We start from the raw sequence: 25,475 nt of genomic DNA, 5'->3' as shown, positions 1-25,475 counted from the left end.
AAAGCAGAATTTTCTCAAAACAAGATGCATCTTTGAAAGTCCATCCAGTTATTAGACATTTTTACAAAGGCCAAGAGCAACTTTCTTAAGACACATGCTAATTTTATTCTCCACATTGTATGAAAACCCTGAATTATTATTGAGAACCCTGAATTACTGAGAACCCTGAATATTATTGAGCTATATCATATAAGTGAAAGTGTCCCTTCTGTCTGTATAATTAGAATGTCACCAGAAGATCAGTGTAGCTTATTTGACCAAAACCAATCTAAACAAACTCCTGCAAAACAAAAAATCAAAACAAATACTGTACCCTGTAATTATTGCAGGTAGAAATTGAAGAACTTTACCTGCTGTCTGTCTTCCTAGTGGTAATAATACTCAGGAATATGATCATTGATATCTTCAGCCATCCGCAAACACTTGTTACTTTTGGTGCTTAAATATCATTTTAAAAGTAAAAATATACTTATAAACTGTAGCAATTAAATAGTTAGAAGAAGCAGAGTTAATAATGTACTATAATATTTACTAGAGAAATACTGAAAACCAAAAAGTCACATTGATAGTAACTTTTCTTCCTTGAGCTCACTTCTAAAGAACTATAACAAACTAAATCACATTTAAACATACAATAGTCATTAACTAGGCAATCACTTACTGAGTCTACCATAGGCCAGACATTAAAAATTTTTCTTAGTCCAGCAACCTTGTATATCGTAAGGATCCACAAAATTAATGCAATGAGAAGGGAGAGGTGAAATTATAGACATTGAATTTTGAATTCAAATGTTAGCTTCTTTAAATGCTCCCGAGGTTAAAGATTTGTCCTCCTCCTCCCAACTGAATCTCAGTGTTGGAATGATACACAACATTTAAATGGAAACTATTGAAACTTTGGCAGATACCTAGAAGTATGGTTTTGAGTTGCTATTTTCTTGGATAATTTACTTACTGATTAAATTACCTACTGTGTATAAAGTGTGATGATAGGTGTGGCTCATCAGATAATTGTTTATTTTTATTTTTTATGTATATATATACATAGAGATGGAGTCTTGCTCTGTTGCCCGGGTTGGAGTGCAGTGGTGCGGTCTTGGTGCACTGCAACCTCCGCCTTCCGGGTTCAAGCGATTCTCCTGCCTCAGCCTCCCGAGTAGCTGGGATTACAGGCACATGCCCAGCTAATTTTTGTATTTTTAGTAGAGATGCGGTTTTGCCATCTTGGCAAGGCTAGTCTTGAACTCCTGACCTCAGGTGATCTGCCTGCTTTGGTCTCCCAAAGCGAGGTAAATTGTTTATTAAACAGCAAATGAATAAATATAAAATTGCTTTTCAATTAAATGATTAGCTTGAAACTATAATTCAAGGGTGAACTTAAGGCAGAAAATGCGTCTTCATCACCTTTTTAAATTCCCAGGTCCTGAGTACCTAACACAGTAGGCATTTAATTTTTTTTCATTGCTACAATAGGGAAATATAAGATCTAAAAATAGAAATTCTGAAGTAGTTAGGATAAGCTCCTATGGAAGCTACTCAGAAATCTTGATTAAATAAAGACCTTTATACAGTTTATAGAAATGACTAATTTCTAGTTTTTCCTTTTGGTCAGTGCTTGCTATGAGGTAGAAATTAAGTCATTATATGTAATATATACATACAAAGTAGTATCTAAAACTAGACAAACCTGATATAGAAGCTTTTTTTTTTTTTTTTTTTTTGAGATGGAGTCTCGCTCTGTCACTAAGGCTAGAGTGCAGTGGTGCGATCTCGGCTTACTGCAACCTCTGCCTCCCAGGTTCAAGCGATTCTCCTATGTCTGCCTCCCCAGTAGCTGGAATTATAGGCACAGGCCACCACGCCTGGCTAATTTTTGTATTTTTAGTAGAGAAGGGGTTTCATGATGTTCGTCAGGCTGGTCTTGAACTCCTGACCTCAGGTGATCCACCCCTAATTGAAAATTACTTCACATTACCCCAGAAGAGAAAGCTATGCTCAAGTTGCGTACAATCAATTTTATCATAAAGATATGCTAAGTCTGCTGCACAGTTAAAAAGGACAATTCTTTAGAAGCTGAGATACTTTTAATCTAGATTCCATCTTCCACTCATCACAAATCTCTGCTTTAAAAATGTTGATTTTCATGTATATTCAGCAATTCTTATTTGCAATTCTTCTGGGTAAGTCAGTATTTTCTTAAAACTAGTAACACTTATTAAAGGGCTTTTTCATACTGAGAAGACAAAAGGACTCAATGCCTCACATATGAGACAAGTGAAAAGAACATTATTTTTATTAATCTATTTGAGTTTTGAATATATTGTTTTATTCATTTCAAAATCTGAACCTAGGCTGGGTGCGGTGGCTCATGCCTGTAATCCCAGCATTTTGGGAGGCCAAGATGGGTGGCTCACTTGAGGTCAGGAGTTCGAGACCAGGGTGGCCAACATGGTGAAAACCCCGTCTCTAGTAAAAGTAAAACAATTAGCCAGGCATGGTGGCCGGTGCCTGTAATCCCAGCTACCTGGGAGGCTGAGGCAGGAGAATTGCTTGAACCTGGGAGGTGGAAGGTGCAGTGAGCCGAGATCATGCCACTGTACTCCAGCCTGGGTGACAGAGCAAGACTCTGTCTCTAAAAACAACAACAAAAACGGAAGATAAAGAGCTTTGACAACTTAAGTTTAAAAAAGGAGACAGCTATGTATTTTATAGCTTAGCTTCTACCTAATACATCTTCATAAAAAAACTCATTGCCTTTAAAATTACCCCTTTTCAAACAAAATACATGTGTACTTGGAGATGCAAACTCACAGTAAGAACACAAGATCATTTTAACAAGCACTAAACTGAGGCTCAGGGACGTTAAATAACAAGGCTATGGATACTTGGTCAGGTTCAGAAAAGTTTGCACCCCAAGTTCAAGTTAAAGAAAGGCTTCACTGTTCTGAAGTCCCTAGTATGGCAAAGTTACATGGCCATCAGAGAGCTAATTTAAAAAACTATGTTTAAATTATTTCCATGTTTCAGAGTTCTCCACCTCTAGACTCAGAATGCAGTTTAAAGATGTGACCTGAGACATTTTTGTTTTCCCTTGAGAGGAAATGCACAGTTGGAAGTTCACAAAAACACCTCTTCAAAAAACAGTAATACTGTTTTCATCTTTATAAAAAGCTTTCATCACAACTCTTTGGTGGCACTTCATGCCTTCAAGTACTCATTTTGGTGATCGTTGGCTCCCTTTTAGTCTGTCTCACAAGCCAGGTTATAAATGGTTTGAAATCAGGGGCCCTGTTTTTATTTTGAACCCATCGCAGAGCCTGGCACAGCGTGGCAGAGTGTGCGCCCAATAAATACTTGAGTGGAATTACACTGAAAAACAGGAAGAAGTAAAGCCATCTTCCATCTGCCAAAGACTGTGATGTTGCTGTATTGGTAATTTTCATTCTTAGAAAGCTTTAATGTGAATGAAATTATTCCTTACTGTGCATTTGAAAATTCCACTGAAAACAGTTTTAAAAATTAAGCATGCCCTCTTAGAGGCAGGAGGCACAGTTCTGGACAGATGAGAAAAGTGACAGTGACATCTCTGCATTGTTCAGAGAAGAAAGGTCAACAAAGAGTAGAAATAGAACACTCAACCCACCCTGCATTCTTTCCCTAGAACATTCTCTGTGTGTCCCTTATCATTTAAGCTTTTCATATGTAGTTTTCTTGAAACTGACCATATGCTCTTTTGGGGTGAGGGGAGGAGACGGAAGAAGGAGACGGAGAAGGTCTGAGATGATTTTTTTCGACAGCAGCGTCCACTTAGGCCCTTGGGGAGGCCGGGACACGGGGCCTCCTTGCACCAGTAGTCTACAACGTCTTGCCTGCGGTTTACAACCGCTCTTTAAAAATAATTTCCCTTTGGGACGGCCCCCGGCTTCTTCCTGCCACCCCCATCCCCACCCCGCCCCCATCCTCATCCTTAGAGGCCCCAGGCAAACGCTTCGGATTCCCGGTTAGGTCTCAGAGTAAACAGCACGCTTGGAGGATTACAATCGACCCGAGGCCAATTCGACCCTTTCCCTTTGCCGCCCTCAATTGACCCTTGAAGCAGCCCCTGCTCTCCCTTCAAATGGAAAACCCACAGACACACACACAAACAAAAACCCCAAGTCTTCCTTTCGGTTGCTACCCGCAATGACGTTTCCCCCCTCGGGTCCCGCCCCTCCAGGGGGCTTGGAATTTTGGGATTGGCCGAGAGGCTGTGGCGACAAGGCCCGGATTGGACAGCATGGCGCTGACTGACAGCGGGGGCGGCCGCCGCGCCCTCCCTTTCTCCCCGGTGTGCAAATGTGTGTGTGCGGTGTTATGCCGGACAAGAGGGAGGTGACCGTGGCGGCGGCGGCGGCGGCTCTGTTTATTGTCCCTCTCGGTGTGTGTGTGTGAGGAAATCGGGGCTGCAGCGAGGCTAAGGCGGCCTTTGAAGCAGCGGCGGCGACCGGGACGACTACTCTGGCGACTCGAGTGGCTGGCCTTCGCGGAGTGTGAGAAGGACAAGGCACCTCTGCGTCCTCGCCACGTCCGAGCGCCTCGGGCTCCCCGGCCGCCCTCGCGGCTCGCACGCCCGGGCTTCAGCCCGGCCCGCAGCGGCGCCCGCGGGCGGGCGAGAAGGCAACGCCGCCGCTCGGCTGCCGCCGGTCGCTCCCTGCTTTCTCCTCAGCCGCCGCGCTAGGCCCGGGCGACGCGGACGCCGCGCCTCGAGTTTGAGGGCAGCCGGCGGCGCGGCCTCCTCAGCGGGCTCGGCTGGACGTCCGCTCCGGGTCTTCGCGATGGGGCGCGGGGGTCGGCGCGGCTAGGAGTGCGGCGAGTGGAGCGGTGGGTGCGGAGCGGCGGGGCCCAGCGGCCCGCAGGGAGGCGGGAGCGGCGGCTGCGGCCTCAGGGCCTGTGAGCTGGAGGCACTCGCCATGGCCAAGTCGGGTGGCTGCGGCGCGGGAGCCGGCGTGGGCGGCGGCAACGGGGCACTGACCTGGGTGGTAAGTGGCTGGTCCCCGGGACGGGCGGCTGCATTGTTCCGGGCCCGCGGCGGGGGCGGAATTCCGAACGGGCGGGGGAGGGGAAAGGGAGGGAAATCCCGTCCCCCGAACGGGCGCTCCATAGGGGCCTGTGCTTGCAGAATCCTCCAGCCCGCTCCCCGCGCCTTTTCTTTCTTTCTTTCTCTGTACGTCTCTGGAAGTCCTGACTGCCAGAGCGTAATGTGTACTTGAAACTTTGGGGAGACAAAACCGCGAACGTAACATATAGCCCCCGCTTCCTCTCTTTTCTTTTTAACCAGACTCTTCCGGGGCAGCCGAACCTGAAATGGTGGGGATGGCGATAATGCAAGCGTGTCTGTGTGTGGGGCAGCATTTTCTCCAAATGTAGTTCAAGAAAACCCTGGGAAAAGGGGTGTGTGTGTGTGTGTGTATTCTAAATGCAGCCCTTTCTGGGGCTTTAATCTCAAAGAAGAATGCATTGGGACTTCTACAGCAACTTGCACTTCAATTTGGAAAGCCTCATTCAATGCGCTCAATTGAGAGCGCATTGGGGATGACTTTCACAGCAGTTAATACTGTAGGTCGTCCCTCTGTCAGGGTGAGATTATTAAAAGAAGTGCTTGTCTACGTCAGCATCGCAGGTGTAACGGGGTGAGGGCTGAATGGATGTCCTGGAGAGGTGACTGAAGTGCTTAGTCCTGAAGTTAAAGGATTTCGACGCTCAGTTCCTGCTGGGAAGTAGAAGTAACTGCAGCGGAAGGAGGAAGGGAGACTGGATTCCCACGACAGATCGATAATTCGCCGGCATTTCACTTGCTCAGCGTAGAGTTCAGACCAGGGTCATTTCCTATACAGAAAACCTAGGTATTTCGGAGAAAAGTAAAAAGTGTTACATTTTTCTGGACGTTTGACGGTCTGTTCCCCCGTCCCTGTTTTAAATACCTCAAGGGAGCTTTCATATAGGCATTTTTGTTACTTAGTTCATTTTCTCTTTGTTTGGGTGAGGTTTGGGTGAGTTGAATAGCAATTTGTGCTATATTGACAACTGCTTCTTATAAAAAGGGTGCTACTGACAGCAGCAAAACATTTTAATCACTTATGTTTGCGTGCCAGGGTACGTTGCAAAATAACTTGCCATGCTCTTATTGTTGAAATTCTTTGAATGTTGTATATTACTCCGATTATGTAGAATGAAAGTATGAAGGGACTAGGGCCAGGAGAGAAAATGTCAGATACTAAGTTAGTGGTCCATGTGGACTTGCAGTAGAGGGTATGTGAGAGGAAGAAGGAGGAGATGGACACATACATGCAAAATAATGACTTTCAGAATTAATGGCTTTTACCCCTGTCACTAAAATCAGACATCGGAAAATTGACTTAGACAGCCAAATGGTATTGTAAGTTCTCATTCACTATTTGGAAGTGTTGAGGCCTGATCGGTGTTTCCTCTGAAGACCTCTGGTTCTATAATGGTAAACATTTTGCTCCGTAGTGGATTGTTGGCTTTAACATTTGATAGCAGTACTTTAATTAACTTATATAATTTTGTAGATAATTAAATGACAATTTATTTCTTTCAAGCTCCATAGGAAACTCATTGCTAATTTAGCAAAACTTGGAGGATCTCATTCAAGATAGAAAAATCCATTTGAAACTGAAATTGACTTATTGATTAAAGGAATTTTCATTATAAAGCAGATTATGGAAAATATGGGAAATGCAGTAAAATAAAGAAAGTGAAGATCACTTAGTGTTTTATTTATAGAGTATATCTTATGGAATTAGAAGTTTATTAAAAAGATAATCACTCCTATAAGTCTTCTTTAAGAGTTGATGCTTACTCTAAGGTTATATGAGCATCTTTATGTCCATAATATACATCATTGATCATATAGACTGGTTTGATTTTATGGGAGGCAATATAGTGAGGTAGTTATGGGCTTTGACGTCAGGCTGATGTAGATTCAGATACTGTCTCTCCAACACATTTAGTTGGACTTTTCCCAAGGAACCTAACCTTTCTAAGCCTGTTTTTTTATCTGTCAGATAAGGTTGCATTGAGAATGAAATGAGATAACGTATGTAGCACAGTGCTGGGCTTAATGATGTTTGTTATTATTGGTGAACTTCAAGAAATGCACACTCAAATAATAGATTGCAGTTGATTTTACATAAAATATCTTTTAGCTGGGGTAAAAGCAAATTAAGTTTTCCTTTGCACGAGTTGGGGCTTTATTGCAGTGGTCATCTATTTTGAGAAAGGTAACTTCGTCTGCTTTATTGAAGCTAGTGTTATGTTGCCACCTGCTTGTGGTAACAGGAAGAAATAAAAATAGAATTAGCCCCTGATTTCTTTCTTCTGGGTGAGGAGTTGTATGCCATGTGTTGCTGATATTAACTACTGTTGGGATGCATGCCAGCATGTGTTGTTAATGTCATTGCATGAAAATTTGCCTTTCAATATCTGAAACTACAAAGCCAAGTGGTTTTAGGACTGGCATTAACTTATTTTAATAATTCATTTGGTTTGTGTTTGAGTTGTAGTAGTATCTCAACCAGAATTTTTTATAATTAAAAAAAGTGAAAAATATAAACATGGCAAAGCTATTTTGATTTAAAATGTATAGCAGTTACAAAGGCTTCTCTTAAGGCAGCAGGGTTTCTTGAATTAATTCTTTGTAGAGCTTTGATTAGTAGATAGTAATAGTCTGGTTCATTCTGTCAGTCTTGTATCATAAGTGATTGTAACAAATACATTTGTGGAAATACTAGAATACAGTTATATGACTTAATCTTTTTCCCAACAATATTCTAACTTGGTAGATTAAAAAAAATTTTTAATGGAAAATGTTAAGCATCTCAAAAAGTGGTAACCAGAGTAGTATAACAAGCTTCCCTCTATTTAGCCTTAAGCTTCAATAATTATCAACCTGCCGGGTGTGGTGGCTCACGCCTGTAATCCCAGAACTTTGGGAGGCCAAGGCAGGCGGATCACCTGAGGTCAGGAGTTCAAGACCAGCCTGACCAACATGGAGAAACCCCATCTCTACTAAAAATACAAAATTAGCTGGGGTGGTGGCGCATGTTTGTAATCCCAGCTACTCGGGAGGCTGAGGCAGGAGAATCGCTTGAACCTGGGAGGCGGAGGTTGCGGTGAGCCGAGATCACGCCATTGCACTCCAGCCTGGGCATCAAGAGTGAAACTCCGTCTCAAAAAAAAAAAAAAAAAAAATCAACCTAAGACCACCCACTTTATCCCTTCTCATTCTTTTGAAGCGAGCAAATCCTAGAATTTTATCACTTTCTCTGTAAATATTTCAGTATTTATCTCTAACAGTTAAGTCTCTTTTTGAAAAACTGTATAACCACAAATAACATTGTAGTTTTCTCAAAAGTCACATTTTTTGAAATATATAACATATTTTTTGGAGTGTGAATATCTCTAATTAAACATGACTATGTATTTAAATATTGTTTAAAGATGTATTTTAAGAACCTTGCTTTAGTGGTTTACTGTTGCGAGTCTAAATTGCTGAGCCAGACTTTCATAAACTATGTGCCCTTTCCAATGAAATTTATTTATTATAGTCTCCATAGTTAGATTTATCTCTTCACTGTTCCCTATACAAGTTATGCTTGTTTTTGTCACTTTGTCTTTACATATTTGCCTATCATCCGGAATTACTTTTTCACTTCTCTTTACTAGTCTAAATCTTAACTGTTCTTCAGGGCTAGCTCAGAGCCTCGTCACATTATTATTTTCCAGTTGATACTCATCTTTTTCTTTCATTGAATGTTTGTTACTCTCATGAATCATAAAACAGAAGTCTTTATTTTTTATGTAACTTTCATGCATGATAACTTTGTCTTAATATTACAAATTTCTGAAGTTAGAGAGCATGTATTTTCCTTGTTTATGTCCTTTATAGTGTTGAACAAAGATCTGGATACGTAATCCAGTCTCAGTTATTTAAAAATTGGATAATTGACATGCTGACTTCCTAAAAAGTCTTCTATCATTAGTAGGACAAGAGTTTAAGTAGCAGTGTTTTTTAGATACGTTCTCAAGTACATGATATAGCAGTATTTAGGCACGTTTTTAATAAACTTAATTTTTCTGAATCGAAGTATGTTCACCTGTAATCCCAGGTTTGTTGGTTAGGTGGTGGCAACAATTACATTTTACTGAGTACACTTTAAAAAATAAACTTCTTGAATTTTTAAAAGTATTAACACGTATAGAACCCCATTTTAACGAAAAGTTGAAGTAGCTATAGTTATTCCTATTTGCAGAGAAGGAAACGGGTTTAGAGATTAGGTAACAAATTCTTAGGCACATGGTTAAGGCACAGGTGGAATTTAAACCAGACTCAGTGTTCTTAACATTTACACAGCCTTCAACTTTAAAAACATTGAAAGACAAAACAACTCATCTTTTATACTCTGATAAGACAGAATAAGGAGACATCTGGGATATACCTGTCTTTTTCTACTAACCTTTTACTTTCATACAAAAAGCTAAGGAGTATATTTCCTTTTCAGAATATGTGTACTTAGTATAGCATAATGCTAAGAGTATGGGCTGTGAAATCAGATCATCTAGTTTCATAATTCACCTTTTTCAAGTACTAGTTTGTTAGCTTTGGGAAAACACTTATCCCAACCTTAGTTATCTCATCTGTACAAAGGGAATTATAACAGTGTCTATTTCATGGAGATACTATATAAGAATTAATTAAGATTATCGTAGTGCTTGGCACATAGTAGCTCCCAGATGGGTTCACACATACATTCTCCCTTCTTTTTTAATCCAGTGATAAGTATTTTCATTCCCTTTATTATAGAGAAAGCCTATTTTCATAGCAGAAGTCTAAGCATTTGTTACTGTCTTAAGTATCTCTTATCTCTTCCTTGCCCCTTTGTTTAGAAGGGTATTTCTAAAGGAGCATAGACAGGGGACAGTTTGTTGCTTTTTGCTTCATTAATGGTGGGTAGATAACATGGCCTCTCCATTTACATATAGGTGAAATATGGTTAGAATGAACATCATGGGATGGCAGCCTTGAGGGAGAAAAGAGAGAGGAGACATTATAAAAGGTTGGTGTTAAGTCTGAGGGGATTGTACAGAAGAAGGTAAAAGAAGGGGCTCATTGCTAGGCTGCCAGCCCCCACTTCCACTCTTGTTGGCCTGGTGATGGTGAGCTTTCTGTGTTGATTATGTGAATGAGTGGCTCAGTTCTTTTTTAGTACCAACTGGCAAACCATCTCCTTTACCCTGTTTGTCAGCAATTCATTCTCCCTCAGAAAAACAAACTGGGTGCTTCTGCCAAATTGCTATATTTCAGGTGACAATTCTGTCCATTGAAGAATCTTTTGTTTTGTTTTGCAGAATGATCTTGGTGTATAGTCGTTCTGAAAAATAGGAAGTTTTACTGGAATGTTTTCCATTTTCTTCTGATGATTGAGAAATGTTCTTGAAAAAGATCAAATCTTGGATTAGTATTAAATCTGTTTTTTTATTAGGCATTAGCAATATTGCAAAAGTGCCATAAGATAGGTTAATATTTAAAATATATAGTCTATATAGTTATTTTGATATTTTTGTTATAATTTTAAATTTTCCCTAAATGCTTTGTTTAATTTGGCAGCTGACTTGAAATTCAGAAAAAGTCAATGATGTTATCATCATATTTATAAATTAAAAAGAATATAATTAAAACAACTTTTAGATATGTGTAGGAAATTTAATATGGTGATTATTTTACACTTTTATTGTCTTTATGATAATGAAAATGTAGCCTTGATTTTTTGGATTCCAATTTAATTGGATGCTGGCATTGTTTATTACTATCAGTAGTTTGGTAATTTGTTCACATAAATTAAGGCAGGGAAATAAATTACAAATAAACTTAAATAACAAGTTTTCAATCGTTAGTCTCAACGCAAATTTATTCAAAATGCTTTTGGTAAATAATAATAATAATAATTATTATATTTTTTTTGAGATGGAATCTCGCTCTGTTGTTGCCCAGGTTGGGGTGCAGTGGCGCTGTCTCGACTCACTGCAAGCTCTGCCTCCCGGGTTCTTGGCGATTCTCCTGCCTCAGCCTCCTGAGTAGCTGGGACTACAGGCGCCCGCCACCATGCCCAGCTAATTTTTTGTATTTTTTAGTAGAGACGGGGTTTCACCATGTTAGGATGGTCTGGATCTCCTGACCTGGTGATCCACCTGCCTCAGCCTTCCAAAGTGCTGGGATTACAGGCGTCAGCCACCGCGCCCAGCCAGTGAATTATTATTTTTAAAGGCATGTTGTTAATTTTTATTCAATGTGGAGTACTGGGAGCAATTGCTATAGAACATGATATCTTATTACTGTGAACATATAAGAATAAAAAAAGGTAAAATCAAAAGACTCTTCTGGGTCTAAAGTGAGCATAATTCTGTTAGCCTGCACGTGTCAGATATACATCAGTCTCTTTTATGATGTGTAAAGTTGAGGTGCTTTTATAAATATGCAGATAGGAGTTTGCTAGTTTGTGGTTGTTCAAGGCAATTTTCTGTTCTCTTTTCTGAATATTGTCAGCAAAAGTGTTAAAATTGAAGAGCTACCCAGGGTGACATTTTTTTTAAGAGATAGAGATAGTGATGATAACAGCAAGGGAGAAGGTGCAGAATAGGTTTCTCATTTAGCTTCTCTCTTCTAAGGCCAAAGGTGGTTTGTATTAAATATGCATACCTGTTCTAGGGATGGGATCATCATATTAACTGGGTAAGTTGCCCTCTCTCCCCTTACCCCAGATTTTGATTTTTAGTGACCTGGACATTGCTCAGGGGACAACTTTCTGCTGATAAACAGGAGTTGAAAGAGACTATTATTTCAGGTTTCTGTTACAAAAACATATAAAAGTCTCAGGGGAGAACCTCCTGTGTTTGCCACTAGTGAGCCAGTGAGCAATGTAAATTACCATTTGTTGAGAATGGGAATGTAAAAGACAAATTGGATTCTAGTGTTAATTTCTACTTTCTACTCTGCCAAGGCTGCCAATCTTATTTGTGTATTTTGATTTTGTTTTTGCATAGCCTCTAGTGAGAAAGTTGGGGTTGCAGAAGTAATAAATAGGTGTAAACATTGCCTCTAGGAAAAGAAACCTTCAGTTTTATTCTAGCTTAATTATGTTTTCACATACTTGGGTTAATAAGCCTTTAACATATTTCTTTATGCATTCATTGTAGAAATTTAGAAAAGGTGTAGGAAAGATAAAAATGGCATGTATTTCTACTCTATAGATAATTTTTATTGATATTCTTTTGGGCATATTTCACATTTTTTCCTATGCATGCATATATTATGCATAATTTTTTTCTGACAAAAATGGGCTCATGTTTTATATATAGTCCTTTGTAATGCCCACTAAACAGTGCCATTTTGATAAACTACTAATTTAAAAATACTTGATTATCTTTACTAATATAAATTTTCTATAAAAACTAGAGCAATAAAAGATTAACACCAATTATTTTTAGTATAGTAATTATAGACTTATTTACTCATTGAAACGTCCAAGTTTAAGGGTTTATATTAAGGGTTTTTGTTTGTTTTTTATCTATTTATTTATTTATTTATTTTTGTGATGGAGGCTTGCTATCACCCAGGCTGGTCTCAAATTCCTGGGCTCAGGGGATTGATCCTCCGGTCTCAGACTCCAGAGTAGCTGGGACGACAGGCCTATGGCACCATGCCCTAGGTTTTATAAGTTGTTTGATATTATAATTGGCAGTTGATTTGAAATATCTGCAAATGACTTCCATTGTATTCTATAAATAATGTGTATCCCTTAAGGCTTTTCCTGACTTTAAATAGAATGGTATATCTTTTTCTTTCCTCAATAGTTGTCATATGATATTTAGAAAAAAGTGTATTGTCACACATTCATCACACTTATTTTACAGTATTTCTATGTTCTTCCTAGAGAAAATTACAAATAGTATTAGACAAAGTCATCTACATTTCACATGTTCCATTTTTTTTGTTGTAAAAAAATACAACATTAAATTTACTGTCTTAGCCATTAAGTGTAGAGTTCAGTAGTGTTAAATATATTTACATTGTTAAGCAACAGATCTCTAGAAGTATTTCATTTTCCAAAACTGAAACTATATCTACTAAACACTAATTCCCTCTCCCCCCAGCCCTTGGTTAACCACCTTTCTACTTTCTGTTTCTATGATTTTGATTACTGTGGATACTTTATATGATTGTAATCATACAGTATTTGTCCTTTGTGACTGGCTTATTTTGTTTAGCAAAATATCCTTGAGGTTCATCCATGTTATAGCACATGACAAGATTTCCATGTTTTTTGAGGCTGCATAATACTCCATTGTATCTATATACGCATTTAAAAAATCCATTCATACATCAGTGAACATTTGGGTTGCCTCGCCTTTTGGCTATTATGAATAATACCGTGATGAACATGGGTGTGCAAATATCTCTTTGAGATTTTGCTTTGAATTCTTTTGGATATATACCCAAAAGTGGGATTGCTGGATCATATAGTAATTCTATTTTTAATTTTTTGAGGAACCTCCACACTATTTCCATAATGGCTGTAGCATTTTTCTAGCATTTTATATTCTCACCAACAGTGTAGAAATGTTCCAGTTTCTCCACATCCTTACCAACACTTATTTTCTGATGGCTGTCTTAATAGGTGTGAGGTGATATCTTATTGTGGTTTTGATTTGCATTTCTCTTATTAGTAATGTTGATTATCTTTTCATATGCTGTTGACCGTTTGCATATCTTATTTGGAGAATTGTCTATTGAAATCCTTTATCCATTTGAATGGGGTTATTTTGTTATTGTTGAGTTATAGAAGCTCCTTATCTATTTTGGATATTAACCATTTGATGGTTTACAGATATTTTCTCCATTCCATACGCTGCCTTTTCACTCTGTCAGTTGTTTTCTTTGGTGCACAGAAATTCTTAAGTTTGGTGTCCTGTTTGTCTATTTTTGCTTTTGTTGCCTGTGATTTTGGTGCCATATCCATGAAATCATTGCCAAATCCAATGTCTCAAAGGTTTTCCTGTATGTTTCCTTCTAGGAGTTTCAGAGTTTTAGGTGTTACTTTTAGGTCTTTAATCTATGTTAATTTTTGTATGTGGCATGAGAGTCCAACTTCATTCTTTTGCTTGTTATCCAGTTTTCCCAGCACCATTTGTTGAAGAGACTGTCCTTTCCCCACTGTGTAGTCTAGGCATTCTTGTGAAAAATCATTTGGCCTTTTATGTAAGGGTTTATTTCTGTGCTCTCTCTTCTGTCTGTATGCCAGTGCCACACTGTTTTAGATTTCTGTTGTTCTGTAGTAAAATCAGGTTTTGAAATCAGGAGGTGTGAGGCCTTTAGCTTTATTCTTCTGATTAAAGACTGATTTAGCTCTATGGGTCCTCTTGAGATTCCATATGAATTTTAGATTTTTTTTTGTATTTCTGCAAAAAATACCATTGGGATTTTGGTAGGAATGGCATTGAATCTGTAGATCACTTTGGATAGTTTGGACATTTTACCAATATTTTAAGCTTTTAAATCCATGAGAATGGAATGCCCTTCCATTTATTGGTATCTTTTTTTCATTTCTTTTAACAATGTTTTGTATTTTGACATTATTCTCACCTCCTTGGTTAAGTTTACTCTGTGGTAGTTTATCCTTTTTGATGCTATAGTAAATGGGATTGTTTTCATAATTTCCTTTTTTGATTGGTCATGGTTACTGCATGAAAACATAACCAATTTTTGTATCCTGCAACTTGCTGAAATCATTTATTAGTTGTAATAGTTTTTCTGTGGAATCTTTTGGGTTATCTACTATAAGATTATGCCATTTGTGAGCATAATTCTACTTCTTTTCCAATTTCTATGCCTTTTATTTCCTTTTCTTGTCTTAATTGCTCTGACTAGGACTTCTAATACTATCTTGAATATTGGTAATATTGGGCATCCTTGCCTTGTTCCTCCTGATCTTAGAGGAAAAGTTTTTAGTCTTTCACCAGTATATGTGCTGTTAGCTGTTGGCTTTGTGTGTATTGCTTTTATTATATTGAGGTGTTTTCTTTCTATTTCTAGTTTGTTATGTGTTTTTATCAGGAAAGTGTGTTGAATTTTGTCAAATGCTTTTTGCACATCAATTGAGATGATAATGTGTTTTTTGCCCTTCATTTTGTTAATATAGTGTAGTACAATGATTTGTTTTCATATTTGGAAACATCCTTGCATTTCAAGTATAAATCCCATTTGCTTATTGTGTGTAATCCTTTTAATGTGCTGTTGGGTCAGGCATGGTGGCTCCTGCCTGTAATCCCAGCACTTAGGGAGGCCAATGCAGGAGAATCACTTGCGGTCAGGAGTTTAAGACCATCCTGGACAATATGGTAAAACCTTGTCTCTAGAAGAAATTTTAAAATTAGCCAGGTGTGGAGGCACACAGTTGTAGTACTAGCAACTTGGGGCAGGGGTTGTGGGGTATTAAGGAGGAGGGTGGGTGTGCTGAGGTGGGAGGATCACTTGCGCCTGGGAGGTTGAGGCTGCAGTGAGCCATTGTCATGCCACTGCACTCCAGTGTGGGCAACAAAATGAGACCCTCTCTTAAAAAAAAAAAGTGCTATTGAATTGAGTTTGCCAGTATTTTTGGGGGGATTTTTTGCATCAGTCTTCATCACGGGTATTGTTCTGTAGTCCTCTTGTTCTGTCTTCTAGTTTTTGTATCAGAGAAATGCTGGCTTCATAGAATGATTCTGGAAGTGTTCCCTGCCCCTCATTTTTTGGTAAGAGTTTGAAGAGTTAATTCTTCTTTGATTATTGGGTAGAATTTTCAAGTGAAGCCATCTGGTACTGGGCTTTTCTTTGTTGGGAAGTTTTTGATTACTGTTTCATCTTCTTATTTGTTATAGGGCTGTTGAGATTTTTTATTCATGATTCAGTCTTGGTAGATTATATGTTTGGAATGTATTCATTTCTTCTAGATTATCTAATCTGTTGCCATATATGTGTTCATGTAAGTCTTTTATAATCTTTATTTCTGTGACATCAATTATAATGTCCCCTTTCGTTTCTAATTTTAGTTATTTGATTATCTCTTTTTTTCTTATGTAATCTAGCTAACGATTTGTCAGTTTTGTTAATTTTTTCAAAAAACAAACTCTTGGTTTCATTGATTTTTTTTTCCTCATTGTTTTTCTATTCTCTATTTTATTTATCTTTGTTTTAATCTTTATTTCCCTTCATTAATTTGGTTTAGTTTCTCTTTTCCTAGTTCTTTGAAAGGGTCTAAAGTTAGGTTGTTAATTCGAGATCTTTACTGATTGTTAATGTTAGGTGTAATACTGTTTTAGCCGCATTACATAAATATTGCTCTATTGTGTTTTTGTTTTCATTTGTCTCCTGATATTTTCTAAATTCGCTTGTGATTTCATCTCTCGCCCATTGGTTATATGAGAGTGAGTTGTTTAACTTCCACTTATTTGTGGATTTTACTGTTTTCCTTCTACTATTGATTTCTAGTTTAATTCCATTGTTGATGGAAAATATACCTTATATGATTATAGTCTTCTTAAGTTTGTTAAGACTTGTTTTGTCACGTAACATGTGGTCTATGTTGGAGAATGTTCCAAGTGCAATTGAAAAGAATGTGTATTCTCCTGTTGTTGATTGGAGTGTTCTGAGTATGTCTGTTAGGTCCAATTGGTCTATAGTGTTGTTCAACTTCTTTGTGTCTTTATTGATCTTCTGTGTGGTTGTTCTATCCATAACCGAAAGTGGGCTAGTGAAGTCTCCTACTATTATTGTGTTGGTCTCTCTCTCCCTTCACTTCTGTCAGTGTTTGCTCATAAATTTGGGAACTGTAATGTTAGATGCATATCTTACTGGTGAATTGACCCTTTTATCATATAATGTCCTACTCTGTCTCTTGTGACAGTTTTTGTCTTAAACCGTATGTTGTCTGATGTAAGTACGGCCACTCTCTTCAGATTCCAGTTTTCTGGAATATCTTTTTCCATCCTTTTATTTGTAGCCTTTGTGCATCTTTGGATCCGAAGCAGATGTCTTGTAAACAACCTATAGTTGGATCTTATTTTTTTATTCCATTGGCCAATCTATGTCTTTTATTTGGGCACTTAATCTTTTTTTTTTTTTTGAGACACAATCTCCCTCTGTTGTCCAGGCTGAAGTACAGTGGCACAATCTTGGCTCACTGCAACCTCTGCCTCAGGTTCAAGTGATTCTTCTGCCTCAGCCTCCCAAGTAGCTGGGATTACAGGTGCCTGCCACCATGCCTGGCTAATTTTTGTATTTTTAGTAGAGATGGCGTTTTACCATATTGGCCATGCTGGTCTCTTAACTCCTGACCTCAAGTGATCTGCCCACCTTGGTCTCCCAAAGTGCTGGAATTACAGATGTGAGCCACCGCTCCTGGCCCAATTTATATTTAAAGTAATTATTGACATGGACTCACTATTGCTATTTTGATTTTTTTTATATGTCTTATAGCTTTTTTGTCCATCTTTCCTCCCTTGCTGCCTTCTTTTGTGTTTTCATTGATTTTTTTTTTTTAGTGACATGTTTTGATTTTCTTCTAATTTCTCTTTGTGTATATTCTACAGATATTTTCCTTGACTTTACCTTGCCATTACATAACATATCTTCAGGTGATAAAAATAAATTTTAAATTAGTAACTTCAATTACATATGAAAACTCTTCCTTTTTTCACCTCTGCCCTCCCCTGCTTTGTTTTTGATGATACTTTACCTCTTTTTATATTGTGTATATTTTAACACAGATTTAGAATTATTTTTTATGCTTTAAAAAATTCTATACTATATTTAAGTGATCTGTATTACTGTATTATAATACTAGAAGATGCCATATTTGTCTATATACAAATAGTCTTCAAAAAGTTCATGGAAAATGTGTATTATGAGAAAACTATGCATGGATTTCAAAATTTTTTGGTATCAAAATAAACTTGTACTAACTTGTTATAACATGTCTGAACAAAATCTAGTTTGAGGTACTAAGAAGGATAAGACATCATTTGGAAAAGAGCCCCTGTCAGAGCAATATGAATTATGCTAAAATTGAAGCAAGAACAAGCATCAAGTTTATGAAGAAGCTTAGGTGAAAGAATGGTGAAATCATTGATTTACAATATGTTTACAGGGCCAATGCCTCAAATAAATGAGCAGTTTACAAATGGATAACTTCTTTTAAGAAGAGATGAGATGATGTTAAAGATGAAGCCTGTAGCAGCAGACCATTACATCAATTTGTCAGGAAAAGATTAATCATGTTCATGCCCTTATTTAAGAGGACCAATGATTAATAGCAGAAACAATAGCTAACACCATAGATGTCTCAGTCGGTTCAGCTTCCACAATTCTATATGAAAAATTAAAGATTCACAGACTTTGCATTCAATGAGTGCCGAAACCATTGTGCCTAGATCAGCTGCAGACAAGAGCAAAGCTTTTAATGGAAATTTTAAACAAATGGGATCAAGATACTGACGCATTTCTTCAAAGAATTGTAGCAGGAAATGAAACAGGGCTTTACCAGCATAATCCTGAAGACAAAGCACAATCAAAGCAATGGCTACTAAGAGGTGGAAGTGGTCCAATCAAAGCGAAAGCAGACAGGTCAAGAGCAAAGGTCTTGGCAACAGTTTTTTAGGATGCTCAAGGCATTTTGCTTGTTGACTTTATGAAGGGCCAAAGAACGATAACATCTGCTTATTATAAGAGTGTTTTGAGAAAGTTAGGTAAAGTTTTAGCAGAAAAATCCCCAGGAAAGCTTCACCAGAGTCTTTCTCCATCATGACAGTACTCCTGCTCATTCCTTTCATCAAACAAGAGCAATTTTATGAGAGTTTTGATGATAAATAATTAGGCATCCATCTTATAATCCTGATTTTGCTCCTTCTGACTTTTTTTGTTTACTAATCTTAAATCTTTAAAAGGCACCTATTTTTTTCAGTTGATAATGTAAAAAGACTGCATTGGCATGGTTAAATTCCCAAGACCCTTGGTTCTTCAGAGTTGAGCTAAATGGCTGATATCATCACTTATAAAAGTGTCTTGACCTTTATGGAGCTTTTGTTGAGAAATAAAATTTATATTTTTTATTTTTATCTTTTGATTCCATTTTTCCAAGAACTTTTTGGAGTCTCCTTGGACTTTACCAGGGAGTTATGTATTTTTGTGTTACTGTGTTGCTATTTTTTATCCTTTTGCTTTAAGACTCCCTTTATCATTTCTTGTTGGGCAAACCTAGTGGTGATGAACTGTCCCAGTGTTTGTTTATCTAAGAAAGTATTAATTTCTACTTCATTTTTGAAGGGCACTTTTGCTGGATACAATGTTCTTGGTTGGCAGTGTTTTTTTTTTTTTTCTTTCAGTACTTCAGATATATTCTTCCAATCCCTTCTATCTTGCAAGGTTTCTGCTGAGAAATTGGCTAGTAATCTAACAGAAGCTCCTTTGTAATTGATGATTCACTTTTCTGTTGCTGCTTTTAAGATTCTCTTTTTGTCTATGACTTTTGACAGTATAATTATGATGTGTCTTGGTGTAGTTTTCTTTAGATTTATCCTTGGAGTTCTTTGAGCTTCTTTAATTTGTATATGCATTTATGTCCTCAGATTTGGAAAGTTTTCAGCTATTATTTCTTCAAATAGGCTCTTTCTCCATTTCTCCCTTTCTTCTCCTTTGAGGCTTACATAATGTATATGTTGTTCTGATAGATAGTGGCCCATAAGTTCTTTAAGCTCTTTTTATGTTTATTCATTCCTTTGCCTTTTTGCTCCTTTCCCTTGGCAATTTTGAAAGTCCTGTCTTCAAATTTGCTGATTTAAAAAAATTCTGCCTGCTCAAGTCTACTGTTACATCCCTCTAGTGTATTTTCAATTCATTTACTGTATGCTTCAGTTCCAGAAATAATGTTTGCTACTTCATCATAGTTTTTATCTTTGTTGATTTTTTCCTTTTGTTTATGCATTGTTACACCGAGTTTTTGTTTGTTCATCTGTACTCATTTATTTCATTAAGCATCCTTATGGCAGTTAATTTGAATTCTTTGTATGACAATATATTTCCATTTCTTTAGGCTCAATTTGTGGTGATTTATTTATTATTTTTTTGAGACAGGCTCTTGCTCTGTCACCCAGGCTGGAGTACAGTTGTGTGCTGATGGCTCACTGCAGCCTCAACCTTCTGGGCTCAGGCAATCCTCCCGTCTCAGCCTCCCAAGTAGCTGGGACTGCAAGTGTGCACTACCACACCTGGCTAATTTTTTTTTGTTTTGTTTTGCTAGAGATAAGATTTGGCCATGTTGCACAGACTGGTTTTGAGCTCTGGGCTCAAGGGATCTGCCTGCCTCAGCCTCCCAAAGTGCTGGGATTACAGGTGTGAGCCACTGCGCCTGGCTGCAATTTAGTTTTTTACATTGAATCGGCCGTATTTCCCTGTTTCTTTGTATTGTTATTTTCTGTTAGGGCTTTGGCATTTGAAGGCTTAGCTAACTCTCTGGTCTTTGCGGTCTGGTTTCATACTGGGAAGACTTTCTTCATCCAGTTAGTCTAGCTAGAGAATCCTGAGACCTCACAAATCTTTTATGGGGATGCATCCTCTTTGGGTTTGTAATTTCTTAATTGAAGAGGTTTGCCTCTGTCCATCTGTCTGCTCCCTCTGGTGTGTCTTTGTCTGCTTTACTTGTGGCCTCTTGTGCTGTAGTAAACTACAGTACTGGAGCTCCACCTTGTGTCTGTTTCTGATACTGCAGGGTCTGATGCTAAACCAAAGCACTTTGATTGCTTTTCTTTTCAATGGCCCTCAACCTGGCACCCTGTTCAATGTCAGTACTTAGATTCAGTCAAGAAGTTTCTAGGGTAGCACTGCCCTCAGCTGTTCCATTGGAGGTATATTCCTTTTCTGCTCCTCCCCAGGGAGAAGGTGGAAGTTGTTGTTGTCTTGTTTGTTTTTCTCAATCTTGCCTTGCTGGGGCAGATAGGAGGGAGGACATGAGCTTTGATGCTATTTTATGCTCACCTGGGGTGCTGGAACTTATCACAAAGGCAGTTGGATTGTTTGTTATTGTTGAATCCTTGTCTTCATGGGGAAAGAAAGGCCTGGGGTTTCTTGTTTTGCCATCTGGCTGACCACACTCAAATGTTACCTGTTTTTTTTAGACATTATCTTAGCAAGAATGGTAAGTCTTTGAACTTGATAGGAATTTGGTGGGTTCAAGCTTTCAAACTTTTTTTTGTAATATATCCATTTGGGAAGAGGTGCAGGGAGGAAGAGGTGGTGATTATAAGTAAGGAAGTATGGAAAAAGTTGTAAATTCTTGAAGAAAGCATGAGGTAAGGTTTTACTCCTGTTTTTTTTTTATCCCTGTGTGCCCTTTAGTTCAGTTTAGTTCATACAAATTAGATAGACATGAGCCTCTGGTTGAGTCTAATCTTGAAAATATTTTCTTTGTGATGGGGTTGGTTTTAGAAGAGTAGCCTGGAATACGAAAGCTTTTATTTGTATAGTTATCATGTGTCTTCAACCTTTATGTCAATAATTGCAGACTTAGAATAGCAGTTCTAAGTTAATGGTAAAATGTTACCTACTTTAGATTCCATAGCATCTATCTTCTTTGAGTACTTTCTTAGAGTGTGATTTTAATGATTATGATCTTTCTTCTAACTATTTTGAGGCTTCATTAAAAAATAAATTATGATTTTATTGTTAGAATCGTTTCTATAAATTAATGTCACGGCGCCTGGCCCTTAAATGTAAATTTGTTTTTATCAATCAACTATTTCTTCATAAAAAGCAAAGAATATGATTAGAAATTTGAAGATTATCTGGTATTTTAAAAATAAAGTTCATCTTTCTGGCCAGCTAGTTCATCGTCTAACTTTTGCAGAAGTGGAATGTGAATGTGAAAACTTTGTGAAACAGAATTATTTTCTTTTATCCAAAGCTACTTTTAATTGTCTTTGAGCAGTGTTAATGGAAAAATTTATAAATGTAGGAATGTATAAGAATATAGTTGAAAATCTAGTAAAATGAGTTATTTTTAATACTTTTATTTTGAAATATTATTGAATCTTTAATTGTATATAAAACTTACTGCATTGTGAAATTATAATTAACGTTTGAGTTTCCTGAGGATATATTAAATTCTTATCTTCGTTTAGACTTTTCAGAGGTCATGTATTTTGATTTTTAAACATACTTAATGATACAGTTTTTAAAAATAAAAACTTTAAAGCAGAATTGAAATTGCATACTGCTTGTTTAAATGTACAAAATCTCTGTATCTCCTATTATCTGTATTCTGTTTCTTTAATTTCTACTAAAATTTGAAGGCCTATGAAGATATTTTAATTCTCATTGTGTCTTTTCAGTTATTTTTTGATTCTGAAAAAATAGGCCATCACAATATCTTTTTACTGGGATGTCATATTTGTCAGCATTAAGGAATCCCAGAAGGAGAGAAGTATATTCTCTGCTGCTCTTAAGAAGACAAGGAAATTTGTAGACCTTGGAAATTTGATTTGACATCCTCATCTGCTGTAGGAATGTTTAGAATTAAGATCACCAACCTGTGCCTCCTTGAAACTGGTAGAGAAACTGGGATCAGTATTGGGACACCCAGAGCTGATATGTGAGGAATTATTGGCATGATCTACAAATGTGTGAAATTTGAGGATTTTATAAGCCATTTCAGTCATATCAGTGTTTATTAACTACATAGGTTAATATTTTGTGTAGGTCATTTTTGTTTATACTGTAGTCTTCAGTAGCTTAATGGTGGGAAGCTTACATCTGGAAGCTTTTGGGGCTCCTGCACCTAGCCAGGTTCAGTCATTCTGATTCTGTAACTTCACCAGAACTCAAATTTCTTGGGAGGTTTTGAGGACCACAAAAATTAACTTGAGTCCAGGTGTGGTGGCTCACACCTGTAATGCTAGCACTTTGGGAGGCCAAGGCAGGCTGATCACCGGAGGTCAGAAGTTCGAGACCAGCCTGGCCAACATGGTGAAACCTTGTCTCTACTAAAAATACAAAAAAAAAAAAAAATTACCTGGGCATAGTGGTGCGCACCTGTAGTCCCAGCTACTCAGGAGGCTGAGGCAGGAGAATCACTTGAAACTGGGAGGTGGAGGCTGCAGTGAGCCAAGATCACACCATTGCACTCTAGCCTGGGCGACAGAGCAAGACTCTGTCTCAAAAACAAAACAAACAAACAAACTTGATATCTTATAGAATTGGGAAATGTTTGTATTTTTGGATTGCTGGAGACTGCTCTAGTGATTCTGGTGACTATACCCACGTTTTGGGCTCAGTCAAAACTACAGGTTCATGTTGTATAATAAGAGCCAGACGGTCAGTAAATAGACCTGTGTTTTCTTTAGATTTAAAAAATCAGTCTGAAAGATAATTTTGCCATTAAAAAAGAAAACCCATGTCGTGTGTCCATACTCATTGTCTACCCCTTGGTAGGTTATTTAAATTTGATTTTTTGGTTAATTTTAGACTCTTTTTGATCAGAACAATGCTGCAAAAAAAGAAGAGTCAGAAACTGCCAACAAAAATGATTCTTCAAAGAAGTTGTCTGTTGAGAGAGTGTATCAGAAGAAGACACAACTTGAACACATTCTTCTTCGTCCTGATACATATATTGGGTCAGTGGAGCCATTGACGCAGGTAATTATTGCTAAAATTGATTGAAATTATGAGATGTGCATCTATATTTACTTTTTAATATGTTGATAAAATTATTGTAATTACTTGCTTTGGAAATTTGTAATTTCATCTGTCTATAGTCATAGTCAAAGTAGGGTGAAAGATCTGGAAGTAGAAATGTATTTACTTCTTTTTGGGGATTAAAAACCGTCAGAAGAGGCTGAGCGCAGTGGCTCACACCTGTAATCCCAGCACTTTGGGAGGCCGAGGCGGGTGGATCACAAGGTCAGGAGATCGAGACCATCCTGGCTAACATGGTGAAACTCTGTCTCTAATGAAAATACAAAAAAATACAAAAAAAAATTTTTTCTGGGTGTGGTGGCGGGCACCTGTAGTCCCAGCTACTCAGGAGCCTGAGATAGGAGAATGACAGTGAACCCGGGAGGCGGAGCTTGCAGTGAGCCGAGATCATGCCACTGCACTCCAGCCTGGGCGACAGGGCGAGACTCCGTCTCAAAACAAAAAACAAAATCAGAAAAATGAAGTATAGAGTAAAATGGTGCCACCTGCCATCTCCCATCACCCCCTGATGCCCCCCCACCCCGTGTCTTGCTCTGTCGCCCAGGCTGGAGTGTAGTAGCGTGATCTTGGCTCGGTGCAACCTCTGCCTCCTGGGTTCAAACGATTCTCCTGCCTCAGCCTTCCAAGTAGCTGGGATTACAGGCATGCACCACCACGCCTGGCTAATTTTTGTGTTGTTAGTAGAGAGTGTTTTGCCATGTTGGCCAGGCTGGTCTTGAACTCCTGACCTTAGGTGATCCATCCACCTTGGCCCCCCAGAGTGCTAGGATTACAGGCGTGAGCCACTGCGCCCAGGCTTGTAAGTCTTTAAGTTCATATTGTCATTAATGTTAATGGTAGTACCTTGCAGAATTTGTACATATACACTGACTATTGTTTACTGCTTACTATGAACTTGGCTTACATATATTATCTCATTTGATCCTAACCATTTTGGGAAGTAGGTACTGTTATCTCTATAGATGAAGAAAGGGAAGCTTACATAAATTTAAGTAACTGGTTCATATCTCTCAACTAGTAAGAACTGGGATTCAAAGTAGATCTCTCTGACTCCAAAGTCTTGCTTTGTTCGTATTATTTTACTCTGCTCCCTGTATTATAAAAAAAAAAAAAGCATTAATTTTCCATTATTTATGAAAAGTAATGTTTTTATTTTTTCAACTGTTTAATACTGTTTCTAATAATTATTGATGTCTTACATTAAAACTGACTTTATAATAATACAAACTTGATACAAAATGAACAATTTCTCAATTTTGAGGTTAATTTAATATGAATAGTGAAGTTGACTATTACTGAAGTTGTATATGTTTTTCTACTTTGCAGATCTAAGTATTCATATAGTGTAAATGACAGGATGTGGATTATACTATGAAAAATTGATATTAAGGATTTATTGAGTAAAATTTTTTTTGAATTTTTCAATGCAGTTCATGTGGGTGTATGATGAAGATGTAGGAATGAATTGCAGAGAGGTTACCTTTGTGCCAGGTTTATACAAGATCTTTGATGAAATTTTGGGTGAGTACTTGCTTAGGATTTAATGCGTGTTTCTATTAATATCATCATAGTGTCCTTTTATATATAAAGCCAGACTTAACCAGTATAAATTTGAAAGGTGTATCTCTGGCTTTTATCC

General features: G+C 37.7%; 1 protein-coding gene across 2 annotated transcripts in view; it reads left to right on the top strand.

Moving 5' to 3' along the window:
- Positions 1–4,319: 4,319 nt before the first annotated feature.
- Positions 4,320–25,475, top strand: part of TOP2B (DNA topoisomerase II beta) — a 66,789-nt gene continuing 45,633 nt past the window's right edge. The window contains exons 1-3 of one of the 2 annotated variants that reach the window (XM_016940585.4): positions 4,320–5,018; positions 23,621–23,776; positions 25,267–25,357. In XM_016940585.4, the coding sequence (XP_016796074.2) occupies positions 4,950–5,018; positions 23,621–23,776; positions 25,267–25,357 (316 nt within the window). In that variant the 5' untranslated portion in view covers positions 4,320–4,949. Of the gene's footprint in view, positions 5,019–23,605; positions 23,777–25,266; positions 25,358–25,475 lie in introns of both variants that reach the window. The other variant, XM_009445032.5, reaches the window with a different exon arrangement.

The sequence above is a fragment of the Pan troglodytes genome, chromosome 2, assembly GCF_028858775.2.
Source record: "Pan troglodytes isolate AG18354 chromosome 2, NHGRI_mPanTro3-v2.0_pri, whole genome shotgun sequence".
Classification (NCBI taxonomy): Eukaryota; Metazoa; Chordata; class Mammalia; order Primates; family Hominidae; genus Pan; species Pan troglodytes.
The sequence above is the reverse complement of the archived record's forward strand: the minus strand, read 5'-3'. Positions and strand labels throughout refer to the sequence as shown.